General features: G+C 43.3%; 1 protein-coding gene across 4 annotated transcripts in view; it reads right to left on the bottom strand.

Moving 5' to 3' along the window:
• The window catches only part of ADAMTS12 (ADAM metallopeptidase with thrombospondin type 1 motif 12), a 424853-nt gene that overhangs the window by 168614 nt on the left and 243810 nt on the right, over positions 1-12429 (bottom strand). For 3 of the 4 annotated variants that reach the window (XR_010840098.1, XM_059060818.2, XM_067030856.1), the window contains exons 6-7: positions 5730-5854; positions 1691-1840 (exon numbers count right to left, since the gene is read on the bottom strand). Coding sequence is in view for 3 of the 4 variants with exons in the window: in XM_059060818.2 (XP_058916801.1) it covers positions 1691-1840; positions 5730-5854 (275 nt within the window). In the remaining variant the exon portion in view is untranslated. Of the gene's footprint in view, positions 1-1690; positions 1841-5729; positions 5855-12429 lie in introns of those variants that run through there. The other variant, XM_067030857.1, reaches the window with a different exon arrangement.

Genomic DNA, 12429 nt, shown 5'->3' on the forward strand with positions numbered 1-12429 from the left:
CCACCAGGGAAGCCCACCAGTTTACTTTTTAAAAACTGCCAAATTGAATTGAGTGTATAAAGGATCCATTCTTTGAACACAGGTGGTGAGCATTTAAGAACGTCTTCTCCACTTTTCTTTAGCTTGGGCATACCATTGCTGGGAATGTCTTGAGCAATCATTTCTCAGTTTGACCTAGTTGTATTCACTTGACATTGCTTGGTCAGGAGATGCTGCTGATACCAATGACTTTACTGGAAGCTACAAGGGACAGTCCTTCCACATATCAGGATTGAGGATGCCTATACATTTGCACATACTAATAAGTTTCATTTTGCCAACTTATTATCAACATGCCAACAACTATGGCCTGGTCTTTTCAAGACCTAGCATTCAGTCCTCAATCATGATTTAATCATAAGCAAGTCCCTTAACCTCTCTGTATTTGAACTTTTTATAATTAAGGATACTAGACTATATCACATTTATCTCCCAGGGCTTTTTAGTAAGGATCAAAGAAATCACAGTACCTAATTCACCCTACTCATTTCAGAGATAAGGAAATAAGCACAAAGAGGTGAAGGGAATTCTCTAAGGTCATAATACTGGTTGATGGAAAAGCCAGAATCAGCACTCACTTTTCTGAACTCCCAAGCCAATACTCTGGGTTTTGTACTTCAGGTAAAAGTATTTTGAAAAGTTCCAATATTATATGAGAAAAATGGTGGAAAGCTCAGGCCAGAGAGGCTGGGCCTTGAATAATCCAGTCAACAGGGCTCTACCCAATCCCACCTCCTTTTCTGGCTGGATACTCTGAACATGCCAAGTGTTCTGCTTCCTTTTCGGAGGGAGGAGAGCCAGGCTGGTGCCTGCATAACAGGCAGGGGTATAGTTGAGCCATTTACAAGGACTCCCCACTCTGAGCTTCCAATCAGTGTGCTGTTCTCTTACTTGTGGTTAATACATACACCGATACATTAAGTTATGAATAAGCTAAGATCTTTCCTCCATGGGAACTTCTGATACCTAGAGAATCCAGAATCCTCGTTATTCCTTTATTCAACCTTTCTGAAACCTGCCTTCAATCAATTCACCTAATCAAATTCACACATTTGTGTGACAACTTGGCCCTTCTGTTAACTGGTGTTTGTCTGCTGGGCTTTCCAAGTTTACAGCAGTTTTCCACTTTTTCTTTATTCAGTGTTCTCCTTTGATACATATAAGTAAAATGGGATTAACAATAGTATCTACTTCATAATGTTGTTGAGAGGATTCAGTGACACAATGCAAAGCATCTGGCATAAAGTAAGGGCACAAAATGTTAAGGTTCATGACTCTTTAGTGATATTAACAATATTACAATTTCATAAGAACTAAGTAGGGATTGTTACTCCTGATTTAATCAATTAAGTTCAAGCTTATCTCCTTGTTTCTGCTCGCTTCATTCTAACTCAGAGAATTGCAGGGGCCTCTTGGATTCTGTGATGTCGATGGTACAAGGGGTCAGAGCAGAAAAGACAGTGGAATCTTTGTCATGTGTGATTCCCCATTCCCCCCTTTACAGATGAGGAAGCAGAGATTTAAGAGGGCGATTCTCAAGCCACAATGCAATCAGATTCTCCTGACACCCTGTTTAAGTTTCCCTCCATTCCCTCTACTGATACTGATGCATGAACATGAGGAAGAGATCTCAGTTTCCTTGGCCCTTTACCTGTGTCCAAGCTCATGGGCAATTGTGAAAGCCAGGGGGAGTCCAGAATCTTCATTGATGTTACAACTCCGGTGAGGCTGGCACATTCCCGACAGGTGCGACAGACCCAGAGTCTCACAGGGGCGATTGACACCAGCACAGATGTCTTTTCTGAAAGTAGAGAACAGAGATGAGTAGGTACCCAAAGAAACATCTAGAAAAAAAAAAACCTCCTGGAAAAAAATCTGGGTATTAATTCACATTCATTATGGTCTGTAAAGCATGATTAAAATTGTTTTAATAGTCCATACGAATTAGGGAGCAATTTTGAATTCACTAGAATTATTCTGATTTCACCACTTGATGATTGAATCTCACTAACACCTGAAAAAGGTAGGAAAATATGGCAAATGTTTTACTTTGAGTTGCTTTTGCTCTTAATCTCAGGAGGCCAAATTATATTATTTGACCCATAAGGGAAGGATTTGATTGAAAACTGGAATTAATTTGAACTTTTAGATAGGGAAGTGACAACCATCAGTGGCTGAGGTTTTTTCAAACATGAAACACCTTTTTGGTCGTTCTGAAGTCTGTCAGCAAAACTCATCTGAGAATTTTTAGTCACTCATGAAAAAGGGAATTGGTGCAATCAACCCATCCAGAGATCAAATTAATGGTCTCTCCAGTTCCACCACTCTCACAATACTGCATATGGGAGGGGATGGACACACAAACATTCCTAGGATCTTACAAAATACTAGTTACAGATTTTAAATATAAAAATGTGCTCCCATATCCTAGTAGGGCTCATTTCAGTCAGTGACAAGAGTTTTGAAGAGTCGTTCATTAGTCGTATGGTTTTCTTTAGTTCAAGGAGTCTTTGCCAAGAAAGACTAGCACAAAGGCCAATAGGTTCTGAGATTTAGCTGGTTGCAGACCTTCAGCTCATGGGATTTGTGTGGGTGCGATTTCTGGCAATAAATGGTCTGCTTTTTGTGTCCCTTGGGCCATAGAAAAGGTTCAGGCTCTGAGAACCCCCATAAGTTCTCAGTTCTCCAAGAGGAAATAGCTGGGACAATGAAACAAGACAAAGCAACTGTCATCTCCCAGCATGCATAGCAGACATGAATCCGCACCCCTACTAGCAGTGGTAGTTCCGTGTTGGAGAGCTAGATTGGATCATATAGCCCAAGCATCTCAAATAATTTCTGAGTCTGTGGTTGGACCGACCAAACACTTTTCCACCCCTACTGCTAGATTTACTTTTTATTATTTCATTAAAAAAAAAAAAAAAGTCTAGGTCTGCATGGAGCTGCTGGGAAAAGATGAATGATGCTTTTTGGTAGTCTACCCACTTTCTGAAAGTGCAGGAAGTTGGGTTCCTTAAATAACTGTTCATTGAATGCCTATTAAGCATCCAGCACTAAAGAAGATAAAAGCAGGTAACAAAAGGATTGTAAGATAGGGGTGGTCTTGCAGGCAAAGAGCTTAAGCTCCCAGGAGGAGATCAGCTTCACCTCCACCATGCACTGGGGATAGTAAGAGAAAACACCTTGGCATGCAGCCACCAGCCCCATTTCACAAGGCGTGTTCACACCAAACCCACCTTCTACTGAGTGCACCTCTATTGCGAGCTCTGGTGAAGTGGATGTCAGCGTAGTCCTCCAGAGGCAAGTTCAGTCTTATACTTCCCTCCCTTCCTGAGCCTACCTATTTCTTCAGAGCAGAGGTTCTCAACAGGGGTTGATGTTTGTTCCCCGCACCCTCCTAGGGAACATCTGGCAATGTCTGGAGACAGTTTTGGCTGTCACAGCTTGGAGGAGGGTGCTACTGCCATCTCATGGATAGAGGCCAGGGATACTGTTTTGTTTTTTTCTGATATTTATTTATTTATTTTTGGCTACATTAGGTCTTAGCTGTGGCATGCAGGATCTTTTCTTGTGGCACGTGGGCTTCTCTCTGGCTGTGGTGCGTGGGCTCCAGACTGCGTGGGGTCTGTAGCTGTGGCACACAGGCTTAGTGGCCCTGTGGCGTGTGGGATCTTCCCATACAGGGATCGATCCAGACCAGGGATCCTGATCCAGACCAGGGATCGAACCCACGTCCCCCTGCATTGGAAGGTGGATTCTTAACCACTGGACCACCAGGGAAGGCCCCAGGGATAATGTTAAATACACTTCAATGCACAGCCCCTCACAGCAAAGAATTAGCCAACCCAAAATATCAATGGTGTTGATATTGAGAAATCCTGCTTCAGAACTTGAAATTCTCTCTACTGTTTAGGAGTTGGTGAGGTTCATAAAAACTTGAAACCTGACCCCTGTTCTAAGGAAGAAAAATTATCACAGTAAGAAAAAAAGGAGAACAGATCCTTTGTATTCTTACTGGGTAATAGTATGGTTGTTGGGGTCAAGCTACCTGGATTCAAGTCTCTACTGTACCTGTCAAAAGCAGTGAGATTTTGGGCAAGTGACATAATTAAGCCTCAGTTTCCCCATCTGTACAATAGGAATGATTGACAGTAATGAGCTACCAGGGTTGTTGTGGAGATTAAATGGAATGATGATTGTTCTAACAGATGTAGCATAGGGCCTGGCCTGTGTCAAATACTCCCTAAATGCCAACTATCGTTAACTCACTGATTTATGCATGTGAGAATGAGAGGAGAAACTATTTCTGCTTTCAGGGAAAGAAAAGAGACGGTGCTGAGACACAGCTGCCAGGTGGCCAATGCTGGTCCCATGATCCAGGGTTCTTCCCTGCAGCCAGGGCCTGCCTAGACCGAAGTCTTTCCCTGGCCACTTGCCTGGGTCCTCATGTTCCCTGGCTGCCTGCTGGCTCCCCAAAGCCTCTGTGCTTACATTCTACACCCACACCAACCTATTTCCCAGAGGAACTATGATCAACCCAGGTGTCATCAGACCTAATGAACCTAATGTAATAGGTTTATGCCACGGACTTATTTTGGAATGTATTTGCATTCAACTGAAGTTTTGATACTATCACTCAAAAGAGTGATTCTGATGACTGGAATTTTGGGTCAGGGTAAGACAGAAATTTGGATAGGGTGGGGGCTGATGGTCATCCCTTGTACGTAACCTATGCACTGGGATAACCCTGTCAAAGGGACAGATGACAAGCCAAGATGCTCAGGGCCAGCCTGTCCTCCCCAGGAACAACAGACAGACACCCAGGGCCTTTCCGCTCATGAGGGTCTCTTCAGCTGGAGGGCCAGGCCGAAGGGCCTCTTCCACTACACATCCCTGGATTTCAGGATGTCTCTGAATCTGCATAGGAGTGCCCGGTGAAAACTTACTTTCCCCCCATTAAGAGCTTCACTTGTCTACATTAAAATAGTGTCTGTCACATAGTAGGTACTCAAAAAGTATTTATTGAATCAATGAGCAAACATAGCATTCCAAGAGCCTAGGCTGATCAGGTAAATTCACTAGCTTTTCACAGCTATGAGTCCTAGAAGGTCTGATGGTTCTTCTTTAGCACCATAGGGTCTCTCTGTAGTCAGAACAAATAGTATCTTCATGAGGGTAAAAGGGAGAAAGGTGCAAGCAAACCACTCTGCCTATTCAGGGGAGGACCTTCTCCCCATATTCTGTCTTCAATATCAGTCAGAGACGGGTTACAAGGAGGACTGATTTCTGTAGAGATAGTTGCAGGTTTCTAAATTGGAGGAGATTTTTAAAAGGAAAATTAAAGGATGAGAAATTCCATGGTTAAGAGTTAAAGGAGCCTTTAATGAGGATCTGCAAACAAGCTTCCTGATTGTTTATAGAGCTGCACCGAAAAGCCAGTTTTAAAGATGAAATCATCACTGCGATAGGAAAGAGCAGATGCAGTTTATTAACACAGAGAGCTGTGGACATTTAGCAAGTTTGCTGACTGCTCCCTTACTGGTATGGGAGTCAGGAAGTGTCTAGTTGATAGACGTTGCCTTTTAGGTGACAAGAGCAGCAAAGAGCAGAAGAATCTCATGAGGTTGAATCCCTGGCAACCCTTTCACCTGCCAACCCTCCCTGCCTTGCAGGCCCTGGCTCTGGGGTACCTGGTGAGAAGGACGGCCACATCATGATGGGCAGGGTTGAGGTCACTCTTGGGATTGATGCTCTTCTGCCACTTACAGAAGCTGGACAGTGTCTTCTCTGCATGGTGAACTATTTTCAATCCTTGCTGGAGAAAGAAGAGGAAGAGATTGGCATGGGTGATTCTTCTGTGATCAGAGCCCATCACTTAAGTCTTCAGAAGCAGCTAAGTGAGACGAGCTCTGGGTAGGTGTCTCAGACATCTGGCCAGAATTTGGGGAGGCCAATGTACTCCTCTGGGCCAACCCCCTGCTCTAAACACTATCATTCCCATGACTTCCACTAAAAGAACATCAAGGGGAGAACTGCAGGATAGAAATTATTACTGGGACAAGTAGCCCTTGAAGAAAAACTAAAAATATATTAGCAAAGACCAAGATCTGTTTGAAGTTCTATTTCTACTGATTCTCTTCTTCCTAAGCCAATACAATTCCAAAGAGACATTTTTATTTCTAATGCAAAATGAATAGATTTTCAACAAAAAGCATCTTCCTTTCATGAGGTATCCTGCAAGGATGTACTGGATGTTTCCTTGCCCATGGTTTCCATCTTGGTTTGACATCTGTGGGTAAAGGGCAGAGGGTGACATAATCTCTCCAGGCTTTTACCAGTTAGGATCATTGATTGTCTGACAACAATTAGGACGCTGGGGTAGGTGCCCCAGCCTGCAACTTCAAGGGCTCCCGAGTCATATCTAGCCGGCCCACAGTTACTATTGGAGATGGAAGGAGAGGGCTTGTTCCAAATTAACTGGATGAACACTTGTCAAATGGGAGAGAAGAAAAAAAGGATAATCAGCCCTAGAAGCACTCCAGTTTAATTCAAATTTCTAAAGGAGAAATTCCTTTCCCTTGCCTCATTTCTTCGGGGTCTCTCTATAGAGCCATCTCTTACACAGGGTGGATTCTACGTGGAGAATGCCTACCTCCCGTGACTTACTCTAATCCGAGTCTATTACTCTGGGCTCGGCCCAAGATCTTCAGGGCTGTCTCTACATCAAACTATGAGCTTGCTTCTCTACATTCTGTATTTTGCTAAGGCCCACACCCAAATCCAACAAGGCCTGAGAGGCTTCGGTTGCTTGTCAGAGGTACTCCCAGGCCCCCCCACCCATGCTAATTGACTACCATAGATCACCATCCCTTCATGAAAACACAGACAGGGGCTCATCACTCATAAAAACTCACTGAACTCCTTAGTGTAAAGAATTTAAATAAAAGCAACAGACTTCATTATTTAACAATCCTCATCATTATATCATCCATTATAAGGTATATGGTGGTAGAGGGAAAGAGGTTCTGGGGACTAGCTGGGCACAGGTGAGTCAGTCTCCTATTCAACTAGGCAAACTGTAGCTAGAACAGGAACCCTACTGGAACAAACATCCCACACCCACCATAAAGACCTGGCTAGGTGGCATGAATTATGAATGGAAAGGAAGAAAAGAGGAGGAAAGAAAAGGAGGGTGGAGGGTAGAGGATGGGAAAGGAGAAAAGGAAGGAAAGAAACATCTCTTGATCGTTTACTTATGTGCCAGATATTTTCACATAAATTCTCTTTTCTAATTTAATTTCATCTTCTCAGCGTTACTTGTAAAGAAAGCATTGTTTTTTTATTTTATAATAAGAGGAAGTTAAACCTCAGAGAAGTGAAGAACTAGCTGAAGGTCACTCAGGTCAGTTACTGAATCAAAGACTATGAGAACAGGGGCTCCTTGATGAAGCTGTGCTTCTAATTGGTGACCAGCCTCATTAGGAAGTTACCTTACTTCCCCTTCAGACAAGAAGGCAAGTTATCAGACGAAACATCAGCTATGATTAGATTGCTCTGAGGTTTGTTTTAAACCCTACATTTGTTTGTTTGGGGGGGAGGAAGTCTCTGAAAGAATACTCATTAATTAAAAAATAATGCCATTTTGCATTGTTCCAAAGAAAATGAAAGTGGTATAAATCTAACAAAATATGTACAGGATCTGTATCTGGAAAATTACAAAATTCTGAGGAATGACATGATTCTTGATCTAAACTTCACACCTTACACAAAAATTATCTCAAGATGTATCACAGACTGAAATGTAAAATGTAAAACTATAAAACTTTCGAAAAAAATCATAGGGGAAAATCTTGGGTCCCTAGGGAAAGAGTTCAGAGACTGGATACTAATCAGATGATCCAGAAAAGGAAAAACTGAAAAATCGGACCTCATCAAAATGAAAAACTTTTGCTCTGAGAGAAACTTGTAAAGAGAATGAAAAGATGAGCTACAGAGTGGGAGAAAGTATTTGTAAGCCATATAGCTGTCAGAGGACTTGCCTCTAGAAAATCTAAAGACCTCTCAAAACAACAATAAAAGAACAATGAGAAAACAAGCAAAAGACATTAAGAGACATTTCACTGAAGGGGATACACAGACGGCGAATAAGAACAACAAAAAGATGTTCAACCTCATTAGCCATCAGAGAACTGCAAATTAAAACCACAATGATATGTTACTACCTGCCTATCAGAATGACTAAAATTTTAAAAAGTGACAGCACCCAAACAATGGTAAGGATGTGGTAAAATTGGGTCACTCATACACTGCTGGTGAGAACGTAAAATGGTATAGCCGCTATGGAAAACAGTTTGAAGTTTCTTAAAAAATAACATGCAACTACCATATGACCCAGCAATTACATTCCTGGACATTTGTCCCAGAGAAATGAAGACTTATGCCCACACAAAAGCCGTAGTGGAATGTTTATAGCAGCTTCATGCATGATAGCAGAAACCTGGAAATAACCCAAATGTCCCTCAATGAGTGAATGGTTCAATAAACTGTTAAATACCGTGGAATGCTACTTAGGACCAAAAAGGAACAAACTCTCCATACACACAACTTGGACGGATCTCAAGGGAATTACACTGAATGAAAACAATCTAATCTCAAGAGGTTATATACTGTACGATTCCATTTATATAACATTCTTGAAATGATGAAATTATAGTGATGTAGAACAGATTAGTGCTTTCCAGGAGTTAGGTTCGTAGGGAGAAGGGAGGTACAAAAGGGTAGCATGAGGGATCTCTATAATGGAACTGTTCTGTACTGTGGCAAACGTTCCAGAAATCTATACATGTTAAAATTGCATAGAACTGTGAATACACACACACACACACACACACACACACACACACACACACACTCACACATCAATTAGTGCTTGTAAAACTGGTGAAATCTGAATAAGGTAGGTGGTTTGTATGAATGTCCATGTATTGGTTCTGATGTTGTACCAAAGTTACATGAGATGTTACCACTGGGGGAAACTGGGTGAAGGGTATATGGGATTTCTCTGTACTACTTCTTACAACTGCAGGTGAATCTACAATAACCTCAAAAATTTTTTTAATATCTTAAAAATAATAACTGATCTGAATCAAGGCTAGAGGGTTGCAATAGAAGGTTTTATAAAGCAGGGGTCCCCAACCCCCGGGCCGTGGGCTGGTACCAGTTCGTGGCGTGTTAGGAGCCGGGCAGCACAGCAGGAGGTGAGCGGCGGGCAAGCGAGCGAGCAAAGCTTCGTCTGCTGCTCCCCATCGCTCACGTTACCGCCTGAACCCCCCGTGCCCTGATCGCTGGCATTACCGTCTGAACCATCCCCACCCCCGCCCCCGTCCGTGGAAAAATTGACTTCCACAAAACCGGTCCCTGGTGCCCAAAAGGTTGGGGACGGCTATTATAAAGCACTTTTCAGTATGAGCCTATGTGGGTTACTTACTAATTAAATACGTGTGAGTTCCCAGAGTCTTGAATCAAAGGGAACCTATAATCTTTCACATGGGTTACAGTGGGTAGGAAGAGCTCACACATCACACACCCACATACCCACACACCCACTCTGAGGTTCAGTTAAGTTCCCTATTTAAATAGCCATGAATGTAAAAGCCTGTCAGAGCCAAGGTGGCCACACAGGCAGAAGCAGATGGGGCGCCTCTCGCAATGTCCTCCTGCGGCTCACGGTCCCTGGAGGGGTCACACAGCTCCAGGTGGGATATTGCCAGACTGGAAAAACTCAACTTTTTACTTCGATATTGTCCTTTTTTTTTTTAACATCTTTATTGGAGTACAATTGCTTTACAATGGTGTGTTAGTTTCTGCTTTACAACAAAGTGGATCAGTTATACGTATACATATGTTCCCATATCGCTTCCCTCTTGCGTCTCCCTCCCTCCCACCCTCCCTACCCCACCCCTCTAGATGGTCACAAACCACCGAGCTGATCTCCCTGTGCTATACTGTCGTTTTATGCATTGGCTGGACTCACGATTTTGGAAGAACTTACATACCAATCCACATGTGTCTGTTTGAGGAAAAGTGAAAGTTTACAAACATCCACTGTCCCTGGATTCTGAGCCCAATTCAGTGTCAGCCAGGACATATCTTCACCGTCACGGGGAAAGCAGTCATCTTCCAGATGCCGCAGCACAAACTCTGCCTCCAATTTTCCCATCGTTACTACGAGCCCATTTCCCTGAAGGATCTTAGGAACTATAAATCCAATCCTCTCATTTAAACAATGAGGAAATCCAGGCCAGGGAGGGGAGTGATTCGGCAGGTTTTGGCAGAGCAAGGTTGCGAGGCCAGGTATGCAGCTACTAACCCAGGAATGGTGGTTTCCAAACTATTGAAGACTTCTCTAAGCCTTTTGCTTTGAATAACTGGAAAGATGTAGCAATTCACCTATCAATGGTTATTGCTTATTTATCTCCCCCACCTCACACTCCCACCACCAGGAAGGAGACAAACACAGGCAGAGACCCTCTCCTTCCAAGATCCCCAGCTCTCCTTCCTCGTTTTACTCTCTGGCCACTTCTTGGGCTCCTTTACGGGCTCTTCTCCTGCCTTGCTTTTGGCTCATTGCTGGTTCACTCTCAATCACAGCTGCATTTTGGGAAATCACGTATACACTATTGACTCTCAAATCTCCATCTCATTCCAAACCTCTCCTGGAGTTCAAACTCATGTACCCAAATCTCTTGATGGACACCCCCTTCCAGATGGCACCACAGGTACCCACAGCTCAGCATCCCTGAAATCCTTTCTCCCCACGTTAACCTGCTATTCTTCCTGCATCCTCTTAGTTACAGGAACCACCATCAGTGTCCTCCCGCTGGTCTCCCCTCCCTCCTTATTCGGCATCCCAATCTGTCATGATGTGCTGCTAACTTTACCTCCTCTCCGTCTTTGCTCCCAACTGCCCTAGCTCAAACGCTCATCATTTTATGCTTGGATTAATTCTGACAGCATCTCTTAACTGTTCTCCTTCTTTCTTCTCTTTAAATCTATCCTCCCAGGACTTCCCTGGTGGTCCAGTGGTAAAGAATCCGCCTTCCAGTGCAGGGGATGTGGGTTCGATCCCTGGTCGGGGAACTAAGCCTGCACACCTCAACTACTGAGCCCACGTGCCCTGGAGCCCGCGCGCCACAAGTAGAGAGAGAAAACCCACACACCACAAGGAAGAGCCCACACCACAAGGAAGAGCCCACACCACAGTGAAAAAACCCACATGCCTCAACAGAGACCCTGTGTGCTGCAACTAAGACCCAACGCAGCCAAAATAAATAAATAAATAAATAAAATTAAAAATTACATAAATCTATCCTCCTTGCCATTGCCAAGTTAATGTAGCCAAAATCAAAGTCTGCTCATATCACCATGTAAGACTCAAGACCCTTTAAAGTCGAACCTCCAGGAAGCCGTCCCTTCATTTTCAACCTCACAGTTTATGTTCCAGCAACATTCAAACTGCCTGTATTACCATTTCCCCCAGGCCCACGCAAACGTTATTTTTCTCCTTGCTTTCTTCAGGCTGCTTGCTCTGCCTAGAACGCCTCCTTTCTCTCATCATATATTCCCTTTAACTTACTCAGCATCCATTAATTCTTTAAGATTCAACTGGGGCATTTTCAAGGAGCATTCCCTGCCCCCAATCTGGAGTGGTTTCCTACAATACATCTCATGCATCTTGGTTCACAGCACTTGCTGCACTAGGTTAAAAATGTTAAAATTGTGTGATGTTATTCTCAGAGCTTTCTGAGAATCTGTTCCCAGATTATAACCCTCAGTTTAGTGCTAATAAAATTCCCTTTTTTAAAAATCTTCTTAACTTGATAGTTAATTGAATTTTCATTGACATGAGAAAATAAAATGTTGGCCGGAAGTGTACCCCCAAATCTTGCTTGCTTTCTCCCTGTTGCCTCTGTCAGTTCCTCTTACAGACAAAGCAAGTGTAGTTAACTGAGTTGCTGGTCATTTGTAGCTGGGTGCCTTGCCCTTGTGCAGAACTTTCGTCTACAGTATGTGGCATTTAACACAAGTTCAGTGCTTACTGCTTGTCTGCTAGATGTTGTGACTCTTCCAGGAAGTTTGAATTAAGCACCACTTTTTTCAGCCTCCTCAGCCCTTTCATCTCCAAGTCTCATAAGAGGTTAAGTCCAACACTTTCTCAGTTTCTTCAATGTACTTGATCCCAGGAGCCTTGGTGAGTGTAATTAGCTACACCTCAACACCATGCAGCCCTCAGCACACACAAGATACAGAAGAGCTTTGGAGAGATCACACTGGCACACAATGAATAAGGGGAGACTTGTACAGCACTAAACATTTCCTAGAAAGCACCCT

The sequence above is a fragment of the Kogia breviceps genome, chromosome 4, assembly GCF_026419965.1.
Source record: "Kogia breviceps isolate mKogBre1 chromosome 4, mKogBre1 haplotype 1, whole genome shotgun sequence".
Classification (NCBI taxonomy): domain Eukaryota; kingdom Metazoa; phylum Chordata; class Mammalia; order Artiodactyla; family Physeteridae; genus Kogia; species Kogia breviceps.